At 35.9% G+C, this 27,781-nt stretch overlaps 1 protein-coding gene across 3 annotated transcripts in view; it reads left to right on the top strand.

The window, feature by feature from the left end:
• Positions 1-27,781, top strand: part of METTL8 (methyltransferase 8, methylcytidine) — an 86,043-nt gene that overhangs the window by 38,253 nt on the left and 20,009 nt on the right. For 2 of the 3 annotated variants that reach the window (XM_043487723.1, XM_043487724.1), the window contains exons 3-4: positions 21,806-21,897; positions 22,248-22,310. In XM_043487723.1, the coding sequence (XP_043343658.1) occupies positions 21,806-21,897; positions 22,248-22,310 (155 nt within the window). The remainder of the gene's footprint in view (positions 1-21,805; positions 21,898-22,247; positions 22,311-27,781) is intronic. The other variant, XM_043487725.1, reaches the window with a different exon arrangement.

The raw sequence follows: 27,781 nt of genomic DNA, 5'->3' as shown, positions 1-27,781 counted from the left end.
TTCTTGTTGCTGAGTTAAACCATTTTGACTATCATCACCAATTTGAACAGTTATAATAGGCTATGAAATAATTGCCAAGCAGTTAAACCTCCAGAGGAACTTCTGGTACTAGGCAAGCTCTTTGTCTGCCAAATGTTTCTGGTTGTTTGTATTTGTGTTTGTCAGTAGACTCTAGTTATTTAGTTGTCTACATCTCATTTTCTATTTTCTACCATCAGCTCTTTTGCCCAAGATTCCCGCCTGCCCTTTTAAGTTCTGTTTTGTCATAGGCTCTCAGGGAAGCAAAGGTCATCTGGTTCAGTGCTTCTCAAACACTATGGGCTAGCTTAGGGCTACTGCACAAGAATCCCTTGGGAGTTATTTCACTAGTTTTGCAGGTATGGCCCGAAAATTTGTAATTTGAAAAAGCTCTTTTAGTCATTCTTTTGAGCTACCAGGTTTAGGAATCCTTGATCCAGTCCTGCTGCTGGGATTCTCCAGGCAAGAACACTGGAGTGGGCTGCCATTTCCTTCTCCAGTGCATGAAAGTGAAAAGTGAAAGTGAAGTCGCTCAGTTGTGTCTGACTCTTAGCGACCCCATGGACTGTAACCCACCAGGCTCCTCTGCCAATGGGATTTTCCAGGCAAGAGTACTGGAGTGGGTTACCATTGCCTTCTCCGTGATCCAGTCCAGTGGTTTTCAAATATTTCTTCAGCAGCCGAATTTTTTTTTCCAAGTGAAATCTTAATGTAAAACCCCAATATTTAAAAGGTAAAAAACAGACCTCTTCTGAGTGAAGTGGGCATAGAGGCTTGGGACATCAACAGCTCCATCTCCCCTTTTCTCTCCCACTGCTCCCTCACTCTAGCAGCCTAGAGAAAGTTTGAAAAACCTTGATCTGGTCTCTATAGCCATGCTCTTCCATAGCATACCCCTGAAAGAGGTTATCCTGCCTGTGCCATGATACCTCTAGTGAACTCTCTCCAAAGGCAGATATGTACTGTAATAAACATAATAATAATAATTTCCTCCAAGGGAAGAGAGAAGTAGTTGCTTCACATCATCTCCCCACATCTCCCCGAGCCCCCCACCTTTTTTTGCTTGAAGAGAAGATACATAAATTAAACTGAAAATCAGAAGACTGGTTTACTTTCTCCTTACTTTAAGTACAAAGTTCTGTCTAAAAGTTCTCGCTTCCTTCCTTATTTTTTTCTTTATATTTAAGAATAATGTTTTCTCATGCTGAATTTTTATCTTTTTAAGATTTTTTAACAATTTATTTGTTTGGCTGTGCCAGTTCTTAGTTGAAGCATGTGGGATATAGTTCCCCAACCAGGGATTGAACCCAGGCCCCTCTGCACTGGAAGCTTGGAGTTTTAACCACTGGACCACCAGGAAGTCCTTTTAAGATTTTTCTTAAAAAATACATGTCAATTTTCTCTCAGAGATGTGGCTCAGAATTGTGTACACTTTATTTTTTCCTCTAGCTTCTGATTTAGTTAATAAGAACTATTTACTCTCTATATGAACCTCTTTTAAAAATTTTTTGGAGACAGAATGAAAATAGCCCTTTTTTTTTCAGTTTCTATATCCTGAGTAATATTTGCCCTCCAGATTCTAGAATTTGTATAACTAGTATTTACATCTGCCTATAGGTTCTTAATTATTAATAGTTTAATTAAGTAAATTTCACATAACACAAAGTTAACCATTTTAAGGCGAACAGTTCAGTGGCATAAATTACATTCACGATTTTGTGCAACCAGCATCTCTGTCTAGTTCCAAAACATTTCCATCTCTCTAAAGTAAAATTCCTGATTCATTAAGCAGCTTATACGTGCACTACAGTTCCCAGCCCCCGGCAATCACCAATCTGTGTTTTGTCTCTACGGAATTACCTCTTCTGGATATTTCGTATAAATGAGATCATACAACAAGTGGTCTTTTGGGTCCAGCTTCTTTCCCTTAGCATAAAGTCTTGGAGGTTCATCCATATTGTAGCATGTATTAGTACCTCATTCCTTTTTATGATAGAAAAATATTCCACATACAACACAATTGGTTTATCCATTCATTCACTGATGGGCATTTAAATTGTTTCTACCTTTTGGCTTTTGTGAATAGAGCTGCTGTGAACATGTGTATACATGTACTTGTTTGAGTCTTTGTTCTCAAGTCTTAGAGATAATACCTAGGAATGGAATTGTGGGGTCATGTGGTAATTCTCTATTTAAATTTTGAGAAACGACCAAACTTTTCCACAGTGACCAAACCATTTTATGTTCTGCTTATAGTCTTTTAATTATGTTTATTACATTTATCCATTTGGGAGCCACTGACATGAAACTATATTCAGATTGCTCTTGAGAATTGGCTCAGACATCTGTCTATATTGAGCAACTTACAGTTACTTGGAAAAATCATTTCTTATTCCATGCTATTCCTGGTTTAAGGGTATAGGAACTTTTCAGGGGGTTCCCTAAAATTTATAAGGAAGCAGTAAACACTTGTATTGTCATATAACTAAATCAGCTAGGCCAGCAGCTTTCAAGGTTTTTGGCATGATCCAGTGTAAGGAGAATAGTTTACATCATGGGCCAGTACATGTACATATAACACATGCATATGTATGAAACAGGAACAGAAGTTTCCTTTACAATTTTACAATGTACTTATAGTTTCCATTTATTCTTTTCTACTCCATTTCTGTTTATTTCTCTTTTTAAGTGTAGGTAGACTAAATTGGTTTCATGACTGACTGCAAGTGTCATGACCTTTAGTTTAAAACACTGAACTAAATAATTCTCTATAGGTCCAAGGTAGGATCTATATCCTGCAACATGAATTTCTATTATGAAACTCATTTAAATAATTGACTGTTTCTGGAATCCCACTAGAATTTAGATATCAAAAATTCTTATTATATAGTCTGAATTTTCCTTATACAGTAATTTATCATGGGAGGCAATCTAGATGTTGAAAGAGACAGTCTGCGTATATAACTTTAGGAAGTTAATCTGTGCCTCAGTTTCCTCATCTCTAAAATGGGATAATAATAGTAATGTTTACCTCATAGAGTCATTGTGAGGATTGAATCTAGTATGTAGTTGTATAACAAGTAAGCAGCATGTAAGAATTAGCTATATTATTATTACTGTTTCCTAACATTCACTTTAGTTACTTATATGTTTGTTTCATCTTCATTATTAGATTATATGACTCTTCAGAGAAGATCTTAGTTTCTATCTGTCCCATTGCTATATTCTCTATATTATAGGCAGTTAATAATTATATTTGAATAAGTGAATCAATGTAGAGAAACAGGAGATCCAGTTTATGTGTACTTGAAGTTTACAGCTAGTCTGAGTTAATTTTGTAGCTAAACATGGGCTTTAGAATCAAAAACATCTCAATTTAAGTCCTGAATCTACCCCTTTCCAGCTATAGGAATTTGAGCAAGTTTTTTTTCATCAAGTGTTGTGCGTGTTAAAGGAAATAAATATATAAAACACTTAGTAGGAATAAGTGCTCACTAAAAGGCATCATTCTTGATATAAGAATTGAGATATATACCAATGAATACATAAACAGTATAGAGGACTATGCAAGGTCATATAGTGAAGACAGTAAAGATCATAGGGATAGTCTTAAGAATTGGAAGAGATTTTTGAGATGGGGATATAGAAGAGTCAATAAGACTTGATAGAGTAGGTAGGATTTAACCTGTGCACCAAAGGAGGAAGATTTAAACAGTGAAAATCCTTTTGTTCTAGACATTAGCACAAGCAAAGATCTGTCTTGTACACAAGGTGTTTTTCAAAGCAAAAAATAGACCAGCCCACTTGGAAGAGAGGTTTCACATTTTGAAACTGGGTAAATGGTGTGACAAAAGGAGTATTTTATGAGACTAAATCAAGCTCTGTTGTTCAGGACACTTAGAATTACCATTGTAAAACATGAAGTGGTATCTTTCTTCCCCATTTTTTTAATATTCACATGTTCCCATCACTGGGCTAGATTCTAAGGAGTACTCAGGAGAGGAGTAGGAGATGATCACTGCTCTAAAGGAGCTCTGGTCTGTTTCATGAATAAGCCTGAGTCCTCCAGGAGAGGAAATTGGTTGAATTTGAAAACCAAAGTATTTCTCCTCCAACAAAATGAGAAGAAATAGTAAAAAAAAAAAAAAAGCAAAAACTATACCAACAGCAACTTTAAGAGTTCAGGAACATGGACAATTAGTGACCAAGGAAGGAAAGTGTAGATTCGTATGTGGCTCAGAGTGGCTCCTAACCTACCTCTATCCCTCAGAAGCAATACTACGGAAAGATCAGCTGACAAGTCGTTTCTAATACTCACTAGGCAACCCTGGCAAAATTTGAGAAAAAATCCTTGAAAATAAATATTCTTACCTATTAGAGAAGAAGAGGTCTTAGCAGAGCAGGGGAAATTGTGGGTCTCACCATTTTCCAGAGTTCCATGCTGAATTGAGGGAACTGTCCAAAGCCCAGGGGAAACCACCTTAGGAATAGGGCACATCCTAACCAGGTAAGTGAGACCTAGCATAGGACTTAATCTCAAAAAAGAAGAAAGCAGACCCAGACCCTCATCAAGTCTGCCCACTACTCAGTAGCGTTTCCCCTTCTCCCCCACCTCTGACACCCTCAGAGTACCAGAAGAGTGCAGAAAATACATAATACCTAGCCTTCAAACTGAAGCTTACTGAGAAAGATAAAAGAGAATTTATCTGCCAGCAAAACAGAAAGGAAAGGAGGAATGAAGGAGAAAGAACATAGCATGTATTATGGATTAGTTTGCATTTTCCAGTATTTTATGTAGAGGGAATCACAATATATGCTCTTTTTTTTGTCTGACCTCTTTTACTAGGGATGATGTTTGTAGATTTATACATGTTGTTGCATATATCAACAGTCTGTTCATTTTATGGCTAATAAAATCAGAATATATAAAAAGCCCTCAAAAATCAGTTAATGAACAACCTTATAAAAATGGGCAAAATAGTGGGATGCATGAGACAAGTGCTCCGGCCTGGTGCACTGGGAAGACCCAGAGGAATCGGGTGGAGAGGGAGGTGGGAGGGGGGATCGGGATTGGGAATACATGTAAATCCATGGCTGATTCATATCAATGTATGACAAAACCCACTGGAAAAAAAAAATAATAATAAAAGAAAAAAAAAATGGGCAAAATATTGAACAGACACCATACCTAAGAACATACACAGGTAACAAGCATATGAAGATACTCAAACACCATTAGTCATTAGGGAGGTGCAAATTAAAATCACAGTGAAATACTACTACATTTTTATTAGAATAACTAAAATTCAAAATACTGTACCAATACTGTTGGTGAAGATTTAGAGGAACTGGAATTTTCATACACTGCTGTGGGAACATAAAACAATATAATCACTTTGGAAAACAGCTTGGCGGCTTCTTTAAAAATTAAACAGGTACCCTGTATGTGATTTAGCCATTCCATTCCTAGATATTTATCCAAGAGAAAAGAAAGCATATATCCATACTGATACTTTTACATGATTGTTCATAGCAGCTTTATTTGTTAATAAACAAATTTGGAAACAATGCAAATATCCCTCAATAAGTAAATGAATAAACAAATTGTAATAGACAGTAAAGAATCGCCTGCAGTGTTTAAGACCTGGGTTCGATCTCTGGGTTGGGAAGATCCCCTGGAGGAGGGCATTGAGTGAAAGAAGATAGAAATAAATAATGTGTACTTTACTTTTACTAGACTAGAAAATGCAAACTAATCTGTACAGGCAGACGACAGATCAGTGTTTGTTGGTGAAGCAGGAGGTGGGTGTGATGAGAAGGGTAAGCGTGGAAGGGAGGAGTTACAAAAGGGCACAAGGAAACTTTTGAGGGTGATGGATAATAGTCATTATCTAGGTTGTGGTGATGGTTTCATGAAGATTACATTTGTCAAAACTTATCAAATCATACACTTTAAATATATGCTGTATGTCAATTATATCTCAATAAGGCTTTTAAAAATATGATTTATATTCATACATTGGAAAATAATGTAGCAGTTAATAAAAATAAGAAAGATCCATGTGTATTGATATCAAGAGTTGGTTATGATATGTCATTAAACAGGAACAAATTGCAGAAAGGTATCTCTAGTATGGCCTCATTTTTATTAAGGAATTTCTATATGTGTACTACATGTATATTCATATCTTTGTTTTTATATACTCAGAGAAATGTCTGAAAAGGTCCACATCATACTGATAATGGTGTTTATCTCAGGGGTGGGCATGGGGATAAGAGATAGGGTAGAGATGAAACTTTATAAGCATTAGTATTATTTGCATTTTGATTTTTTAAAAAGAATGCCCCCCATACCTATTCCCATCTTACTGTCTATCTTACGGTCTTTGTTCTTTAATAATCAATTACAGCTCCTCATCTTAACAATTCTGAGTTATACCAAATCTTCATCTTCAAATCCCCAGTTCACAGGCTAATAGATATAGGTTGTCGATAAATGTTTAATGAGAGAAGTGAATTTTTTTTCCCCAGCAACTGTGAGCTCTATTTCATTTTATGCAGAAATGGGAAGGCATTGGTTCTTTTGTGTATCTTTTGTAAGTCACACCTTCCTAAGTGAGAAACTGACCTATTAATAAAAAACAATCAATTTAAATGTTTATTACAGTCAAAAAGATAAGTGGAAATCCAGGAGTCAGAAATACAAATTAGTGTCAGTAGTAGAAAAGATTTAATTGAAGTTAATTCAGTTATTGTCTGATATATCTATAACAGCTATATTTTATCCGCCTGAGACATTTTTTTCACCAATTAACATCTCTGAAATCAGGATATTTCTTAAAATTGATAGCATCTTACCATTGTAATTGGAAGTGTTTTTTCTTTCCTCAGTTCAGTTCAGTTCAGTCGCTCAGTCGTGTCCGACTCTTTGCGACCCCATGAATCGCAGCACGTCAGGCCTCCCTGTCCATCACCAACTCCTGGAGTTTACTCAAACTCATGTCCATCGAGTCGGTGATGCCATCCAGCCATCTCATCCTCTGTCGTCCCCTTCTCCTCCTGCCCCCAATCCCTCCCAGCATCAGGGTCTTTTCCAATGAGTCAACTCTTCGCATGAGGTGGCCAAAGTATTGGAGTTTCAGCTTCAGCATCAGTCCTTCCAATGAACACCCAGGACTGATCTCCTTTAGGATGGACTGGTTGCATCTCCTTGCAGTCCAAGGGACTCTCAAGAGTCTTCTCCAACACCACAGTTCAAAAGCATCAATTCTTTGGCGCTCAGCTTTCTTCACAGTCCAACTCTCACATCCATACATGACCACCAGAAAAACGATAGCCTTGACTAGATGGACCTTTGTTGACAAAGTAATGTCTCTGCTTTTTAATATGCTGTCTAGGTTGGTCATAACTTTCCTTCCAAGGAGTAAGCATCTTTTAATTTCATGGCTGCAATCACCATCTGCAGTGATTTTGGAGCCCAAAAAAATAAAGTCTGACACTGCTTCCACTCTTTCCCCATCTATTTCCCATGAAGTGATGGGTCCAGATGCCATAATCTTAATTTTCTGAATGTTGAGCTTTAAGCAGAAAATAATGGTATCTTAGATTTGATGAAATAGGATAATTATAATTTCAAAGTACATAATCTTAGTTGTATACTGTTTTGAGAACTATTACACTTATTTTACTAATAGTAAAACTGAGACACAGAAAATCTAAATTACTTTCCACTGCCATACATCAAGATTAACATTTGAGTATTTGTTATATTGTTAGAAAAGCATGAAAACCTTTTGTTAGGTGGATAAATTGGCAACAGAAATAGAAAGTTGACCCAGAAGGAAGTACATGTGAACATATGGGAAAATATACAACAGTAAAAGAAATACAAATCGAAACAATTTGGTATCTTTTTAGATCTACTAAAATAATGTCAAAAATGAAAGAAAAAGAGCAAGAAATTTAAGATTACACCCAATCCTGGTAGCTTTGTAAGTTGATACAATCTGGTTATATTTCTGTTTATTTTTTGACTCATCTGTTCTTTTATTTTTCTCTACTTTTTGACTATACATATTAAAATTATTTTTTAGATGTTATTTTAGAGCAACAGTTTCAAACATTGTGGTCTTAGGACCCCTGTACACTGTAAATTATTGAGGACCCCAAAACTTTTTATTTATGTGGACTGTATATATTGATATGTTCCATATTAGACATTGAAACTGAACATTAAAAGTATTAATTCATTTTAAAACAAGAATAAATTCATTACATGTTCATATAAATTACATATTTTAATGAAAATATCTATGTGCTCCCAAAAAATGTAGTGCAAGGAATGGCATTGTTTTAAATATTTGAGAGTCTCTTTAATATCTGACAATGGAAAAAGCTGGATTCTTATATCTGCTTCTTCATTCAGTCTGTTATGTCATGCTGTTTAGGTTGAATTATATAAAGAAAATTTGGCCTCACACAAATATGTACTTGTAAAGGAGAAGAGTTTTATAATAGCCTTTTATGATAAGTTTATAAGCATGATAATTTTATTAGTAGCAGTTTCTTAGTAGCAAATATGGAATATGAAACCATATCAGTGAACTTTTGATATTCTGCTATATTATAAACCATTGTTGCACCTTATACTTTGAATGAATATTTTTTTAAACCTAGGTATCATTTTATAATATCACACATGGATAATTTGGAAAGTTTAGCTCCCTGTTTTATGTAGATCCAAATGACACATTTCGTTAATAATCAGAAATTACATTTATTAATACACCATTATTCCCATCAGGAAAAATCTCTTAAGTATTGAAAGCTATCAAACTCATGGTGGTGGACACAGTTTTTCCAAGATTCAAATTTTTGTTTGAAAGCACAAAATTTATCTTTGACAGCAAATACTGTCATTTTTTTTCCTTAAAGTGATAGATAAGCTCATTTCATTTACTTTTAAGATGCCAAATACTCAAGTCTGAATAGCTGTAGTTTGTCTACAGTTGCTCTTTCAAGTAAAAATGGCTTTCCATGAAAAAAGCACCTAATTCAGTTCACAGTGCAAACAGTCGTACAAGTGCTTTTCTACGAGTCAGTCATCTGTCTTCAGTGTGCAGCTTTTTGCATGCTTACCAACACACTCTCCAGTGAATCGAATTTTTTAAAACAAAAACTGGTATATTCTTTATCATCCCCTGACTGGTGGTATAGAATTGATGACTGCTAGTACAGATCTTCCTTGACTTACAATGGGGTTATGTACAAATAAGTTGAAAATATTGTAAGTCAAAAATGCAATTAATAATATCTAACCTACCAAACAGAATTTAGCCTGTGCTCAGGACTTTTACATTAGCCTACAATTGGGCAAAATCATGTAATACCACACATATTTTTTAATAAATTCTTGAGTATCTTGTGTAATGTATTGAAGGCTGTACTGAAAGTGAAAAACAGAAGGTTGTATTCATACAGAATGGTAAGTGCATTGATTGTTTATCTCTGTGACCACATGGCTGACTGGGAGCTGCAGGTCACTGCCAGTGCCTAGCATCATGAGACAGTATTATAGCACTATGATTAGCCCAGAAAAAGATCACAATTCCAAGTATGATGTCTACTAAATGCATATCACTTTTGTACCATCATGAAGTCAAAAAATCACAAATTGAACCATCATAAATCAGAGATCATCAATACACTTTGGTGCTACTGCCTCGTTTCATACTTGGGCAGTTGCAGTTTTACCCATCATTGCTCTTATACCATCCATACAAATGTTGCACAGTGAAAAATGCAAATAACAGTATTATTATGAAAATAGTTTTGACTTAATGAACTATCTGAAAATGGATCACACTTGGAGAACCACAATTCTAGACATTGCAGTGTGCTTCCTCAACTTCATACAAGTCCACTTAGAATTAATATTTTACAACATTCTGTTCAGTTCAGCTAACATTATATGTCAGTAAAATGTAAAAACCTTACAACAGTGTGATTCTACTTATTCATGCAGTGTTTGCTTTATTGTGGTTATATAGTTTATTTCTATTGGAGAGGGCAGTGGCACCCCACTCCAGTACTCTTGCCTGGAGAATCCCATGGACGGAGGAGCCTGGTGGGCTGCAGTCCATGGGGTCTCGAAGAGTCGGACACAACTGAGCAACTTCACTTTCACTTCTCTTTCATGCATTGGAGAAGGAAATGGCAACCCACTCCAGTGTTCTTGCCTGGAGAATCCCAGGGACAGGGGAGCCTGGTGGGCTACCATCTATGGGGTCACACAGAGTCAGACACGACTGAAGCGACTTAGCAGCAGCAGCAGTTTACTTCTATAGCCCTTTAGTGGCTCAGACAGTAAAGAATCTGCCTGCTATGCAGGAGATGTGGGTTCAATCCCTGGGTCAGGAAGATCCCCTAGAGAAGGGAATGGAAACCCACTCGAGTATTCTTGCCTGGGGAATCGCAGGGACAGAGGAGCCTGGGGGGGGCTATAGTCCATGGGGTTGCAAAGAATCAGACACAGCTGAGCAACTAACACACACTTTTACTTCTATACATGTTATAAACTTTGTAATTCATTATTTTTGCTGTATATAGGTAGTAATTTTTAAGAGAAATTAAGAAGGAATTTTTTTTAATATTGTCTTTTATAGTTAGTCACATATTTATCGCTTGTGGTCTCTTTAGTCTACCTCAGTGTCTATGTGGTACCATTCTCCTTTAGTCTGAAAAAATTTTTTGTCATATAGATTCTGCTGGTAACAAATTATCTCAAGTTTTATATACCTGAAGATATCTCTGTTTTTAAATTTTGAAAGATATCTTCACCACATATAGAAATCAAGGTTGACATATTTTTTTCTTTCAGCATTTAAAATTTTTTTTTCTTTTTTAATTTTTATTGGAGTATAATTGATTTATAGTTTTGTGCTAGTTTCAGGTATATAGCAAAGTGAATCAGTTATACATATACATATATCCACTCTTTTTTAGGTTCTTTTCCCATATAGGTCATGGTCATTACAGAGTATTGAGTAGAGTTCCCTGTGCTGTATAGTAGGTCTTTATTAGATACCCATTTTATATACAGTGGTATGTATGTGTCAGTCTCCCAGTTTATCCCTTCTCCCGCCGCCCCCCCCCCCCGCCCCGCCCCGGTAACCATAAAAGTTTGTTTTCTAAATCTGTTCTGAATCTAGTGTGGTTCTTATTTCTATAGCATGGCATTTTGGGGGTCTTAACTGAATACCCAAGGTGTTCAGAGTGATCTCTGGCTTAGCCAGAACTCTAGCATCTCCAAGCACTGCACTGCACAATCTATGCAGACTTCAGTGGCCCTCCTCTTTGTCCAACCCTCTCTTCTTCAGTATTCCGCCACACAAAGCCTCACCATCTCAGTGGCTCTGAACCCTGATTTCTGCCTTCTTAACTCACAAAGCTGTCATTCAGTGAGACAGCCAGGCTCTTCTTGGACTCCCCTCTGCACCAGAGTCTAGAACATGTCCTAGACAGAAAGCCAGAGTAAATTGGGGAATGACCTTTTGTGTTTCTCTTCTTTTAAGGATCACAGTCCTGTGCTGTCTGAAGTATAGTCCAATGCCTAAAAAAGAGTTGCTTCATATACTATTTTATCCAGATTTATTGTATTTTATGGCAGAAGGATAAGCCTATTTCTAGGTACTCTGTCATGGTCCAAATCACAGATTCTATACAACAGTTTTAAGTCCTATTAATAATTATGAAGATTTTCTGGCTATATAGAAAAGTGTTTGTGTGTGTGTATCCAAACATACAGGAAGGGAACTTGAAAAATTAAGAATTGTTAATTGATTAGGATATTTAAACCAAAGGTCAGATTTCAGATTTTTCTGTTACCATAATTGTGACTGTGTAATAAAAATGACTTTGTTATGGAATTAAAGATTATTGAAATAGTTTTAGGTTGAAATTATTTAACTTTATTTCTTCCTTTTACTTTAGAATATTTTATTTTTAATTTCACTAGGCACCTAATACATTCCTTAAATTTATCTTTAAATTCTATTCTGTAATAACACTTTTACATACACAGTAAATGACAAAGACAAAAACATTTTATATGCATAGTTTACGCTGGGTACTTTGTTTTATATCTAACTGTTAAAAATTATAATAGGAAGTGGCACCACATTCAGCAGAGTTTTCTGTAAGTAGGATCCTCAAAAACATTAGTACCCCAGCTAAGTGACTGGAGAGCGTGTGTGTGTTTTAACTTTTTGAAACCAAACCAAATGCATGATTATTTAGACTGTTATTCCCATCAACTTAAAGCTAATCAAGGAACCATCATTCAGTTGTAATATGTATCAGTTCAGTTCAGTCACTCAGTCATGTCCAACTCTTTGCGACCCAATGGACTGCAACACGCCAGGCTTCCCTATCCATCACCAACTTAGGGAGCCTACTCAAATTCATGTCCATTGAGTCGGTCCAACCATCCAACCATCTCATCCTCTGTCGTCCCCTTCTCTTCCCACCTTCAATCTTTTCCAGCATCAGGGTCTTTTCCAATGAGTCAGTTCTTCGCGTCAGGTGGCCAAAGTATTTTAGTTTCTGCTTCAGCATCAGTCCTTCCAATGAATATTCAAGGTTGATTTCCTTTAGGATTGACTGGTTTAATCTCCTTGCAGTCCAAGAGACCCTCAAGAGTCTTCTCCAACACTACAGTTCAAAAGCATCAATTCTTTGGCGCTCAGCTTTCTTCACAGTCCAACTCTCACATCCATACATGACCACCAGAAAAACGATAGCCTTGACTAGATGGACCTTTGTTGACAAAGTAATGTCTCTGCTTTTTAATATGCTGTCTAGGTTGGTCATAACTTTCCTTCCAAGGAGTAAGCATCTTTTAATTTCATGGCTGCAATCACCATCTGCAGTGATTTTGGAGCCCAAAAAAATAAAGTCTGACACTGCTTCCACTCTTTCCCCATCTATTTCCCATGAAGTGATGGGTCCAGATGCCATAATCTTAATTTTCTGAATGTTGAGCTTTAAGCAGAAAATAATGGTATCTTAGATTTGATGAAATAGGATAATTATAATTTCAAAGTACATAATCTTAGTTGTATACTGTTTTGAGAACTATTACACTTATTTTACTAATAGTAAAACTGAGACACAGAAAATCTAAATTACTTTCCACTGCCATACATCAAGATTAACATTTGAGTATTTGTTATATTGTTAGAAAAGCATGAAAACCTTTTGTTAGGTGGATAAATTGGCAACAGAAATAGAAAGTTGACCCAGAAGGAAGTACATGTGAACATATGGGAAAATATACAACAGTAAAAGAAATACAAATCGAAACAATTTGGTATCTTTTTAGATCTACTAAAATAATGTCAAAAATGAAAGAAAAAGAGCAAGAAATTTAAGATTACACCCAATCCTGGTAGCTTTGTAAGTTGATACAATCTGGTTATATTTCTGTTTATTTTTTGACTCATCTGTTCTTTTATTTTTCTCTACTTTTTGACTATACATATTAAAATTATTTTTTAGATGTTATTTTAGAGCAACAGTTTCAAACATTGTGGTCTTAGGACCCCTGTACACTGTAAATTATTGAGGACCCCAAAACTTTTTATTTATGTGGACTGTATATATTGATATGTTCCATATTAGACATTGAAACTGAACATTAAAAGTATTAATTCATTTTAAAACAAGAATAAATTCATTACATGTTCATATAAATTACATATTTTAATGAAAATATCTATGTGCTCCCAAAAAATGTAGTGCAAGGAATGGCATTGTTTTAAATATTTGAGAGTCTCTTTAATATCTGACAATGGAAAAAGCTGGATTCTTATATCTGCTTCTTCATTCAGTCTGTTATGTCATGCTGTTTAGGTTGAATTATATAAAGAAAATTTGGCCTCACACAAATATGTACTTGTAAAGGAGAAGAGTTTTATAATAGCCTTTTATGATAAGTTTATAAGCATGATAATTTTATTAGTAGCAGTTTCTTAGTAGCAAATATGGAATATGAAACCATATCAGTGAACTTTTGATATTCTGCTATATTATAAACCATTGTTGCACCTTATACTTTGAATGAATATTTTTTTAAACCTAGGTATCATTTTATAATATCACACATGGATAATTTGGAAAGTTTAGCTCCCTGTTTTATGTAGATCCAAATGACACATTTCGTTAATAATCAGAAATTACATTTATTAATACACCATTATTCCCATCAGGAAAAATCTCTTAAGTATTGAAAGCTATCAAACTCATGGTGGTGGACACAGTTTTTCCAAGATTCAAATTTTTGTTTGAAAGCACAAAATTTATCTTTGACAGCAAATACTGTCATTTTTTTTCCTTAAAGTGATAGATAAGCTCATTTCATTTACTTTTAAGATGCCAAATACTCAAGTCTGAATAGCTGTAGTTTGTCTACAGTTGCTCTTTCAAGTAAAAATGGCTTTCCATGAAAAAAGCACCTAATTCAGTTCACAGTGCAAACAGTCGTACAAGTGCTTTTCTACGAGTCAGTCATCTGTCTTCAGTGTGCAGCTTTTTGCATGCTTACCAACACACTCTCCAGTGAATCGAATTTTTTAAAACAAAAACTGGTATATTCTTTATCATCCCCTGACTGGTGGTATAGAATTGATGACTGCTAGTACAGATCTTCCCTGACTTACAATGGGGTTATGTACAAATAAGTTGAAAATATTGTAAGTCAAAAATGCAATTAATAATATCTAACCTACCAAACAGAATTTAGCCTGTGCTCAGGACTTTTACATTAGCCTACAATTGGGCAAAATCATGTAATACCACACATATTTTTTAATAAATTCTTGAGTATCTTGTGTAATGTATTGAAGGCTGTACTGAAAGTGAAAAACAGAAGGTTGTATTCATACAGAATGGTAAGTGCATTGATTGTTTATCTCTGTGACCACATGGCTGACTGGGAGCTGCAGGTCACTGCCAGTGCCTAGCATCATGAGACAGTATTATAGCACTATGATTAGCCCAGAAAAAGATCACAATTCCAAGTATGATGTCTACTAAATGCATATCACTTTTGTACCATCATGAAGTCAAAAAATCACAAATTGAACCATCATAAATCAGAGATCATCAATACACTTTGGTGCTACTGCCTCGTTTCATACTTGGGCAGTTGCAGTTTTACCCATCATTGCTCTTATACCATCCATACAAATGTTGCACAGTGAAAAATGCAAATAACAGTATTATTATGAAAATAGTTTTGACTTAATGAACTATCTGAAAATGGATCACACTTGGAGAACCACAATTCTAGACATTGCAGTGTGCTTCCTCAACTTCATACAAGTCCACTTAGAATTAATATTTTACAACATTCTGTTCAGTTCAGCTAACATTATATGTCAGTAAAATGTAAAAACCTTACAACAGTGTGATTCTACTTATTCATGCAGTGTTTGCTTTATTGTGGTTATATAGTTTATTTCTATTGGAGAGGGCAGTGGCACCCCACTCCAGTACTCTTGCCTGGAGAATCCCATGGACGGAGGAGCCTGGTGGGCTGCAGTCCATGGGGTCTCGAAGAGTCGGACACAACTGAGCAACTTCACTTTCACTTCTCTTTCATGCATTGGAGAAGGAAATGGCAACCCACTCCAGTGTTCTTGCCTGGAGAATCCCAGGGACAGGGGAGCCTGGTGGGCTACCATCTATGGGGTCACACAGAGTCAGACACGACTGAAGCGACTTAGCAGCAGCAGCAGTTTACTTCTATAGCCCTTTAGTGGCTCAGACAGTAAAGAATCTGCCTGCTATGCAGGAGATGTGGGTTCAATCCCTGGGTCAGGAAGATCCCCTAGAGAAGGGAATGGAAACCCACTCGAGTATTCTTGCCTGGGGAATCGCAGGGACAGAGGAGCCTGGGGGGGGCTATAGTCCATGGGGTCGCAAAGAATCAGACACAGCTGAGCAACTAACACACACTTTTACTTCTATACATGTTATAAACTTTGTAATTCATTATTTTTGCTGTATATAGGTAGTAATTTTTAAGAGAAATTAAGAAGGAATTTTTTTTAATATTGTCTTTTATAGTTAGTCACATATTTATCGCTTGTGGTCTCTTTAGTCTACCTCAGTGTCTATGTGGTACCATTCTCCTTTAGTCTGAAAAAATTTTTTGTCATATAGATTCTGCTGGTAACAAATTATCTCAAGTTTTATATACCTGAAGATATCTCTGTTTTTAAATTTTGAAAGATATCTTCACCACATATAGAAATCAAGGTTGACATATTTTTTTCTTTCAGCATTTAAAATTTTTTTTTCTTTTTTAATTTTTATTGGAGTATAATTGATTTATAGTTTTGTGCTAGTTTCAGGTATATAGCAAAGTGAATCAGTTATACATATACATATATCCACTCTTTTTTAGGTTCTTTTCCCATATAGGTCATGGTCATTACAGAGTATTGAGTAGAGTTCCCTGTGCTGTATAGTAGGTCTTTATTAGATACCCGTTTTATATACAGTGGTATGTATGTGTCAGTCTCCCAGTTTATCCCTTCTCCCGCCGCCCCCCCCCCCGCCCCGCCCCGGTAACCATAAAAGTTTGTTTTCTAAATCTGTTCTGAATCTAGTGTGGTTCTTATTTCTATAGCATGGCATTTTGGGGGTCTTAACTGAATACCCAAGGTGTTCAGAGTGATCTCTGGCTTAGCCAGAACTCTAGCATCTCCAAGCACTGCACTGCACAATCTATGCAGACTTCAGTGGCCCTCCTCTTTGTCCAACCCTCTCTTCTTCAGTATTCCGCCACACAAAGCCTCACCATCTCAGTGGCTCTGAACCCTGATTTCTGCCTTCTTAACTCACAAAGCTGTCATTCAGTGAGACAGCCAGGCTCTTCTTGGACTCCCCTCTGCACCAGAGTCTAGAACATGTCCTAGACAGAAAGCCAGAGTAAATTGGGGAATGACCTTTTGTGTTTCTCTTCTTTTAAGGATCACAGTCCTGTGCTGTCTGAAGTATAGTCCAATGCCTAAAAAAGAGTTGCTTCATATACTATTTTATCCAGATTTATTGTATTTTATGGCAGAAGGATAAGCCTATTTCTAGGTACTCTGTCATGGTCCAAATCACAGATTCTATACAACAGTTTTAAGTCCTATTAATAATTATGAAGATTTTCTGGCTATATAGAAAAGTGTTTGTGTGTGTGTATCCAAACATACAGGAAGGGAACTTGAAAAATTAAGAATTGTTAATTGATTAGGATATTTAAACCAAAGGTCAGATTTCAGATTTTTCTGTTACCATAATTGTGACTGTGTAATAAAAATGACTTTGTTATGGAATTAAAGATTATTGAAATAGTTTTAGGTTGAAATTATTTAACTTTATTTCTTCCTTTTACTTTAGAATATTTTATTTTTAATTTCACTAGGCACCTAATACATTCCTTAAATTTATCTTTAAATTCTATTCTGTAATAACACTTTTACATACACAGTAAATGACAAAGACAAAAACATTTTATATGCATAGTTTACGCTGGGTACTTTGTTTTATATCTAACTGTTAAAAATTATAATAGGAAGTGGCACCACATTCAGCAGAGTTTTCTGTAAGTAGGATCCTCAAAAACATTAGTACCCCAGCTAAGTGACTGGAGAGCGTGTGTGTGTTTTAACTTTTTGAAACCAAACCAAATGCATGATTATTTAGACTGTTATTCCCATCAACTTAAAGCTAATCAAGGAACCATCATTCAGTTGTAATATGTATCAGTTCAGTTCAGTCACTCAGTCATGTCCAACTCTTTGCGACCCAATGGACTGCAACACGCCAGGCTTCCCTATCCATCACCAACTTAGGGAGCCTACTCAAATTCATGTCCATTGAGTCGGTCCAACCATCCAACCATCTCATCCTCTGTCGTCCCCTTCTCTTCCCACCTTCAATCTTTTCCAGCATCAGGGTCTTTTCCAATGAGTCAGTTCTTCGCGTCAGGTGGCCAAAGTATTTTAGTTTCTGCTTCAGCATCAGTCCTTCCAATGAATATTCAAGGTTGATTTCCTTTAGGATTGACTGGTTTAATCTCCTTGCAGTCCAAGAGACCCTCAAGAGTCTTCTCCAACACTACAGTTCAAAAGCATCAATTCTTTGACGCTCAGCTTTCTTTATAGTCCAACTCTCACATCCATACATGACTACTGGAAAAACCATAGCTTTGAAGAGACAGACCTTTGTTAGCAAAGTAATGTCTCTGCTTTTTAATATGCTGTCTAGGTTGGTCATTGCTTTTCTTCCAAGGGGCAAGCATCTTTTAATTTCATGGCTGCAGTCACCATCTGCAGTGATTTTAGAGCCCAAGAAAGTAAAGTCTGTCACTGTTTCCAATGTTTCTCCATCTATTTGCCATGAAGTAATGGGACCAGATGCCATGATCTTAGTTTTTTTTTTTTTTAAATGATCTTAGTTTTCTGATGTTGTTTTAAGCCAACTTTTTCACTCTCCTTTTTTGACTTTCATCAAGAGGCTCTTTAGTTTTTCTTCACTTTCTGCCCTAAAGGTGGTGTCATCTGCATATCTGAGGTTATTGATATTTCTCCTGGCAATCTTTATTCCAGCTTGTGCTTCATCCAGTCCGGCATTTCGCATGATTCATTCTGCATATAAGTTAAATAATCAGGGTGACAATATACAGGCTTGACATACTCCTTTCCCGATTTGGAACCAATCCATTGTTCCATGTCCAGTTCTAACTGTTGCTTCTTGACCTGCATACAGATTTCCCACGAGGCAGGTCAGGTGGTCTGGTATTCCCATCTCTGTAAGAATTTTCCACAGTTTCTTGTGATCCACACAGTCAGAGGCTTTGTACTATGTATATAGAAGGAATATAAAATCGCACACACACGGACACATATGAACTGAACTCATAGGACTTACGACTACTCCAAAATTATGATTTTATTCTACTAGCCATGTTGTGAAACTTTTCTTTTTAAAAATCCTGTCTTTTTTAAGATTTTTTTTCTCAATTTCAAGTTTTCAGGAAAAATACTCAATATGTTTTATATTTTCTTCTCAGTTCTCTTTTTTAGGAAAACATATATTCTTTTTTATTATAAAGATTGCTGGGTTTTCCCCCAATGGATAATGCAAAGTTTTAATGACCATTGTTATTAACATATCTTAAACATACAGTATAGTTTTTTTATAAATATTTTTTAATTATCTCTAATTGAAGCAGCTTTAAAATATTAAGAAAATTTTAAGGCAGTTACTCTTTTTTTTAACTTTTTATTTTGTATCGGGATGTAACCAATTAACAATGTTGTGATAGTGTCAGGTGAGCAGTGAAGAAACTCAGCCATACATGTACATATGTCCATTCTCCCCCAGACTCTTCTACCCTCCAGGCTGTAAGGCAGTTACTCTTAATTCCACAATTCTACTATAATTGTTTTTATTTTATCCAGTGTGTGTGTGTGTGTGTGTGTGTGTAGTTGTGATTACAGTTTGGGGACCTGCATTTTAACTTCATGTTATTTCATATACACTTTTCCATATTGTTAAATAACCTTCATATGTGCCATTTTAAATGTCTACATAATATTCCTTTGAGTTACAATAATTTTCCCATTATCCTATCACTGAGGTTGTTTACAATTTTTTGCTATTATATTTGGTATTCCAGTGAATACTGTTGTATAGGTACTTCTCTGTTTTAGTGGCTTCATTATAATAAATTCCCAGAAATATAATTTGCAAGTCAAACAAATAAACTATTTTCTTCCTTCAGTTGTGGTGGTGGTGGTTGTTAAATACCTGATTATTTTCAGTTTGTTTGTTAGTTAGCTGTCTCTATGCTTAAATTCTATTATAATTATATTTATTATAAACCTGAATGATTCTTATTGCTGTCTGTTGGGCTTGGGTATACATGAATCAGACTCTTCTAATATAAGAACAGCCATAAAGCAGCAGGTCTGGAGGAAGTCCCCATAAATACAGTAGAAACATTTTATAGGTTTCTGAGGGGATTCTGTAACTATATAGTGGAAAATCTGTTCAGTTGGGGCTTAGGGTATAATATTCTCCTCACTTAGCAGTTAAGAAAATGAAGCAACATAAAAAACAGTGTAAGGAAGTTAGAGCAATTTAAGAAATAACTGAATCTATTAAATACTCAGGAAGAAGCAAGTTTTACAATTTAAAACAAATGTGTAAAGATAAAAACCACATATACTCTCTTTGTCTCAGAGCTTGATTTCTTTAACAGGAAAATTGACTGTTCTATTTTCCTAGAAATTTATAGATGAGAAACTTATCCCCAGCTTTAGTAATACTATTTTTTCAACAAATGATTTCTTGCTTTTAATGTCGTAACTGTCATCTAATAATATTCTCTGTAATTTTTATGTACAGAATATAAAATGTACTTATCAGCTCCAAGTTATATATATATGTTGCTCACATATGTTAAAATAAGTCAAAGGAAAAATTTGTCCCAATCTCATTCATTAAAGCAAGTGATAAAGCTGTTAAGTGATTAGTTGGTTTGTAAATAATTGGGTTTTTTAAATAACTGTGGTTAAATTTTCGTCTGTGAAACTGTAATTTCTACATTATCATATACTTTTCCTAGGAACTTCAGTATATTGGTTCTGATTCGTCTAATAAGTAATTTCTCACCTTTTACAGGTGTATTTATAACCAGGTCACTAGACTATACCCTGTCATATCTAATTGTATAAGCATGACTTAAAATAGTACCAAGCTTGTCATCATTCCACCCAAAGCAACCCCTTATTCTGTCATTGTTGCCTGCACTTTCCTCAGTACTCAGTTTTAATACCTTAGAATCATTCCTGACTCTCAGTCTTCTCTCCCCTCAATATCTAGTTAATCTCCAGATCATAACTCCCTGTATTCTTCCTTTCTGTTTTCCATTACTGCCACCTTAGTCCTGAGACTCATTACTTCTGTACCACTGCAACAGACTTGAATTTTGCATATGTGATTTTATTGCTTAGAAAAGTGGTTTATTCCAGGAAACTGCATCACTTACTTATAGTCTTACCTATTGCAAAAAAAAAAAAAATGCAGATTTTGTAAAAACAAAACAAAAAAATCACCTTTTTTTTCGTATAAAGATGTTATTTCTATTTAAAGAAAGGTATTTTAGTAGCAGAAAATAATATTCTCTCATATAGAGTAAATTATGAACCTGAAAATACTTATTTCTAGAAAGTGCCAGATCTTAGAAGGATAACCTTCGAATATGCTGTGTCAAATAGTCTATCATTTAAACATAAGTAAATCCATACACAGAAATTAAGGCAGCTAATAAGAAAAGTATAAAAGGAATATTAAAAAAACTTTTAAAGAATGCCCTGTTCATAAATTAACAAAAAGATTAAGCTTTAGAATAAAACACAGGAAACCATACCAGCACCCAGATAAACAGGCACCATAGTGCTCCTGGGACATTACTTCAGCAATCATTTCCAAAAGGTGGCTGGGGCTTGCAACACAACCAAAGTTAAACAGAACTGTAGGAGTTCCAGGATTATACCAGCACTATCAGAAGGAATATCTGACACAAAATATATTCATTTGATATGGGATTTGTTTGTATCCTTTGTCTTTGACTAATCTAGAATGAAAGATGTATCCCTTAGCACTCTTTTTTCTGCCTTCTTCAATTATAAAACACATTTTATAATCTTTATTTTTTTGAAAGGGATCACATGCAATGGTCAAAAGAAGAAGAAGAAGCGGCCAGAAAAATAGTAGAGGAAAACTCAGCTGTGCGAGTCCTTTCGGAAGAGCAAGGTAAGCAGCTATATGTAGCTCCTGGAGCCTGCTTCTCTGTTTGACCTCCCACTGACTCCGTTCACACCGCAGTCTCTTTTCCTCCTAACTGTGTCACCGTTTTAGAGAGTCCTTAGCTTCTGCCTATGCTAATTTACTTGTTCCTTTAGGAGAATTCCCAGTCATTCCAGTGTACTGAAACCAAAGTTAATGAAATAAATTGCATACTTACCCTATACGTACTTGCTCTTTTGATAGTCATATTATTGCTTTCTCTGGGAGATAGGTAAAGGTGGCATTTCAAACATTTGAAATGTTTGAGAGAGAACACAGGAGAACACAATTTAAAAATTTTCCTTCTTATCTTTTAGTATGCTATTGTGCATTTCAACTGCTGGGAATATTCAATGAATTCAAAACTTTGAGCAAAGAAGGTAAAATCATATCAAAATGTTGCTGATCTTTTAAGATGAACACAAAGTTTCAATAACGATTTAAGCTATTTTTCTTGGAGGCCTTTGATATTTAGAGTTTAATTTAGGTAAGGCATTGCCAACCTTCAAAAATGGTCTCTAAAATATTGCCCTATTGTGTAATCACCAAGCCAGAAAATAGTAAGTATGGGTGAAGATGTGGAGAAATGAAACCCTTGTGCACTAATGGTATAATTATAAAATGGTACAACCTCTGCTGAAAACAATATGTAAGTTCCTCTAGAAATTAAAAATGGAACTACCATATGATCTGACAGCCCCACCTCTGGATATATAGCCAAAAGAATTGAAAGAGATACCCAAAAGGTCTTGAAGGAATATTTGTATACCTTCGTTCATAGCAACACTATTCACAGTAGGCAAAAGGTAGAAATAGCCCAAATGTCCATCAGATAAATTGATAAATAAAATGTGGCCTATTCATATGGAATATTATTCAGCCATTAAAAGAAATGGAATCCCTGTCCCATGCCATATAATCTGGATGAACTTTGAGGACACTATGTTAGGTGAAATAAGCTAGTCACAAAAAAGGCAAATACTATATGAGTCCACTAATATGAGGTATCTAAAGTAGTCAGATTCATAGAAACAGAAAGTTGAATGGTGGTTAGCAAGGGCTTAGAAGAATGGGAAACAGAGTTGTTGTTTAGTGAGTATAGGGTTTTGGATCTGCAGGATGAAAGTTATGGGCATCTGTTTCACAGCAATGTAAATACACTTAACATTGCTGGACTGTTCACTTACAAATGGTTAGGATGGTGAATGTTATGTGTTTTTTTAACCACATTTATTTTTTTTTTTAAAAAGACACTAAAAAAATTTTGCCTCTGTCCTTCTCACTGAGTAGCTGGGAACCCACAGACAGTTGGCCCAACCCTTACACTCTTCTAGAGAGGATTTTCTGCTTTGTTTTTCTTAAATGATTTTTCCTTTAAAACAGGTTGTTTTGTTTTGTTTTCTTTAAAGAAAATACAGTTTATTGATATACCGAATACCCACAGAAATTAACACAATTTATAAATGAGTTTTCACAAAACTCAGTGAATTTTCCCAATACCCTTATTAAGAAACAGAAAATTATCAGTAATCCAGAAATTTCCTCATGCTGTGTCCTAAACCCCTAAGACTCCACAAAGAGCACCCACTATTCTGGCTTCTAATACCATAAGTTAGTTTTTCCAGAGCAACTTGGTTCTGGTTATCATCATTTCTCAATCACTCATGTAACAATATCAGTGTACCTGTTAGATAGAACAAGAGGCAGCAAACTGGGGCCATGGGTCAAAATCCAGCCCACTGCCTGTTTTTATAAATAAAGTTTTATTGGAGCACATACTCGTTTGTTAACATTGCCCATAGCTGCTTTAGAGGTGTATCTAAAGAGTTGAATAGTTGCAAAAGAGTCTATATAGCCGACACAGACTACTTATTGTCTGGCCCTTTACAGAAAAAGTTTGCCAGCCCCTGAGATAGAATTTTGTTTCCACATTGATCAGCTGTCCTGAAACTCCCCAGGGAAAAATGTTTGCACTCCTCCTCTATTCAAGCCAAGTATAGTAAAAATCACTAATCCCACTGGTAGTTAACTATTGTTCTGGTGACTTTAGTCTACACTTGAGGCTAAAGTTTGAAGCAAAGGGTGCTGTTGAAACTGAGCTAGTGAAATAGCCCTCATTAACTGCCCTTTCCCAGTGAAGGGGGCAGTGTGGCCCTATCTTATCCTCTGGTATCATTTGCTGTCCCTCAGAGCTAGTTTCCCTTCCTTACCGTAAGCATGAGTGTGTCCTGAAGGATGGACAGGAGGGAAGAGCACCTGATCCACAGTGGAACCATTCTGTTTTTATGAGCTCCAGCCATGCAGTCCCAGAATGGGATGTGGCCAGGGAGTGGTGGGGTTGGATTTGAGAGTGCATACCAGTGGCAATTCTGCTTACAAATCAGCCAACATTGCATTCCTTTGCAGGAACTCTGTCACACTGTTTCTGAGGAAGTATAATTTTGCTTCTTTGCCAGCAGCTGCACAGACATATTTTCCACATTACTCAAGCTTCTGCTAGTGGCCACCTGGATATGACAGAGAGAATCAAGCCTAAACAGAATTAAAAGATATCAGTCATCTTAATTCTTTTCCAGGAAGTTAAAAATTATCCATAGTTTATTTCCTGAGAATATGAAAAACCAAGGATTTTTTTCATGCTCTTTTGAGTATTTCTGTTTAGAACATAAATAGATGAGCAGTGCTGATAATGTTCCCTTAAAGTGCTCTATATGTGGCTGCCTATTTTGGCCTATTTATGTTAACAATGAACTTGAGTGAAGCTAATGAGGAGGTTATTTTCGGGCCTTGGAAACCGCAGTAAAGGAAAATGACAGTTCCCACAGAACCATAATGTGACTGAAATAGAAAGGTGGTGACTGGCCTTTCTCTGTAGAAGCAGGAAAAGCAAGCTGGAGAGGACTGATGATACTCCTTTGAAGCATTTGGTTTGCTTGTTAGCATGTCCAGTCTCTTTCTGAGCAAGCTTTCTGGCTGCTGTGGAGACACAGAACAAAAGAATTCATTTAAAAATTCCTCCCAGTGATCGAGGCTTCTGTTGGGTCCCTACCCGCATAACACTACTCAGTGCAGTGGACTTTATACATGTCATAGAACCGTTACAAGGAGAGGAACCCACAGTGAGGGTGGCCATTACATCACACTTAAGCAAGGTTGCCCAGAGCAGCAACCAAGGCAGCTGCTGAGGATGGCAAAGAAAGAGAGAAAACTTCTGTCCTGAGGAACCATGTTGAGTGACAGGACGTTACAGTGAGACCAGGTACATACTCAGCTACCCACTCCAGTCTCCACTAGGGATCATCAACCTGCAGGTCTGCAGAAGCCCTTGGTGAGGCTCCTCATTGGATATTTAATGTCTCTGATGAATATGGGTCAAGGTGAAGAGATCCGTTTAAAAGCTCTATTCCCAAACGTTGTGAAAGCCCAAAGGAAGCTGTGACCCGGTTCTTCTCCCACTGCCCCTGTTAACCACAGTCTCTCTTGTTTTTTAATATATATTTATTTTTATTTGTTTGGCTGCATGAGTTTGTAGTTGTGGCATGTGGGATCTTATTCCCCAACCAGAGATCAAACCCAGGCCCCCTGCATTGGGAGCACAGAGTCTTAGCCACTGGACCACCAGGGAAGTCCCTACCATCTCTTCTTATCCAGGAGAGTCCTAAATCTTTGAAAAAGCCAATTTTCTCTCATCGCAAAGTATTCCACTTACAGAATAGTATATAGCATGAGCCTTGCTTATTGATTTTATCTTACTTATTTCAATGCCCCTAGGAGGAGGTACTGCTGGTTCTCCCATGCTGACCAGCTCTCTGGCACCTTCCTTTTGGTCTCTGTGTATGTCAGTCTCTCCTGTCACTCCCATTTCCCATTTCTCATCTATTGTCTCAGCTGTTGGTGAGAACTGAAGTCCGGAAACACCCTCACAATTCTGAAAATAAGAACTTATCCGTCACAGATGAGACAGTCTTTTGCTGTACAGTGGCTGACATTTTCATTCCTGTGATTAAAATGTAAAGCATCTAGGCTATCATTAGCAATATTTCTTTCAATTAGATGCTCAGATTAATGATTTGTGATTCCACATTTCCTTTTGGTAATTTATTTTAAATTTTATAATAGCTCAGATTTCTTTTTAAAACAGATTAATTCAGAGAAATGAGAAAGATACATTTGGCAGTTTTTGAGTTAATATGATTATATTTTTAATTTCCTAAAAACATTTCCAGTGTGTTATATCTCAGCTGGTAATTTAGCAAATGTATTCGGTTTTTTAAACTTAATAACAAATGCAGCTGCTATTTTTACTTTAAAATACCCTTGTAAATAACTATCTACCTAGAGTGAGTTGCCTATGTCAAGAAAAATAGTAAAAGAATCCCACTATACCTTCCTTTGTGAATACCTTGCCACTTGAGAGTGTCCTATGTGAGAAAAAAAATAGAGTAGCTTAAAGTTTTGTGTGCTGATAAATTTAGAGTACTTGTTTATAGGTCAGCTTTGGTTGTTAATTTCATACTGTGCTCAGACTTTAAATTTCATAACTTTAAGAGTTTTATTTTATTAGACAATTAACTTTATCAATGACATGTGGAAATTTCAAACTTTGAGAGCTTAGGTGTTTGTGTAATTGATGTACAAAAACAGCTTTAAAATGACTTTTGTTACATTGCAATTTAGAATAAATTTTCATAATTTGTACTAATATGTCAAATACATAGATGGTTTAATTCAGTTTTTTTAGTTGTGATATTCAGTGTGATTCAGAGTGAATTCTGAATATTTAAGTATGGTTAGTGTGTCATAGTCTTTCTTCCCCTCAGCAGTATTGAATTTAATAAATGAATAATTGAGAAGTTGTTTCATCTGACTGTGGTTAAACAGATCACTACACCCCTTTTATCGCTGTTGGCGTAGAGCAATTAATTCTGAGTTGGTAACCTAGGAAAGTAAAGGGAAATTTTTCTCCTCCAGGAAAAATTGATATACCTGTTTAGAAAGTCAGCTGGACAAGATAAAGACAGGGCTGATTTCTCCACATTGTATTCTTCTATCATTATTGGACTGACTGTGAGCGAAACAGAGGTTTAAACTAAACTTTTCTCTCATGGTCAGGAAAGTTGCTCATCCAGTTCCCCTGATACCACAGATACTCTTGAAGTTCACAAAATTAAATTAAATGTTGGATGTGTTTACCTTGTCTCACAGCCATAATTATGAGTTTGATTGAGCTTCCTTAGGGTCTCAGAAGCTGTTACATACATTGCTGGGAACTGTGGAATTGCCAGCATTGATTGAAGGTACTGCTGAAAGCACAACTTGAAAAAAAAAAACAACCCCAAAACCCAGTTCCAGTCCATTAGCCTTTATCCCAGCCAATTCTGTTTTGTTTCTGTTTTGTTGCTGTCCGACAAACCCATCTATTCTCATAGAACATTTTATGTTCCCATTGCTCATCATAATTTCATCATGCAACCTTGCATAGTTTATTGTTTATATAATTCAAATGAAGTTTAATTAATTCTGTATTTCTGATCTGCCTTTATGTAGGTTCACTCCAATCAGCATTATTTTTACTGTTCTGTTTTACTGATTTTAAGTCATACTGAGGTTTTAATTTCAACTTGATGCTTCATAATAAGAGGAAAGTACAAAATCAGGAAAACAGGTTATTTTCAGAGGTATTTTGGAGGAGGTTAATCTAGATTTTGTGTTAGAAGGCAATATAATGGTTAAGAGCATAAAGTCTGATAGACTTAGTTCAGGTCCTAGCTCTGGTGATGACCATGGGCAAATTTTTTATCCCCTCTAACCTTGAACTTCTTTGTCTATAATAATATGTATGTCTGAGAGG

Source organism: Cervus canadensis, chromosome 15, assembly GCF_019320065.1.
Source record: "Cervus canadensis isolate Bull #8, Minnesota chromosome 15, ASM1932006v1, whole genome shotgun sequence".
Lineage (NCBI taxonomy): Eukaryota > Metazoa > Chordata > Mammalia > Artiodactyla > Cervidae > Cervus > Cervus canadensis.
Note: the sequence above shows the minus strand (reverse complement) of the source record. Positions and strands in the feature narration are given on the sequence as shown.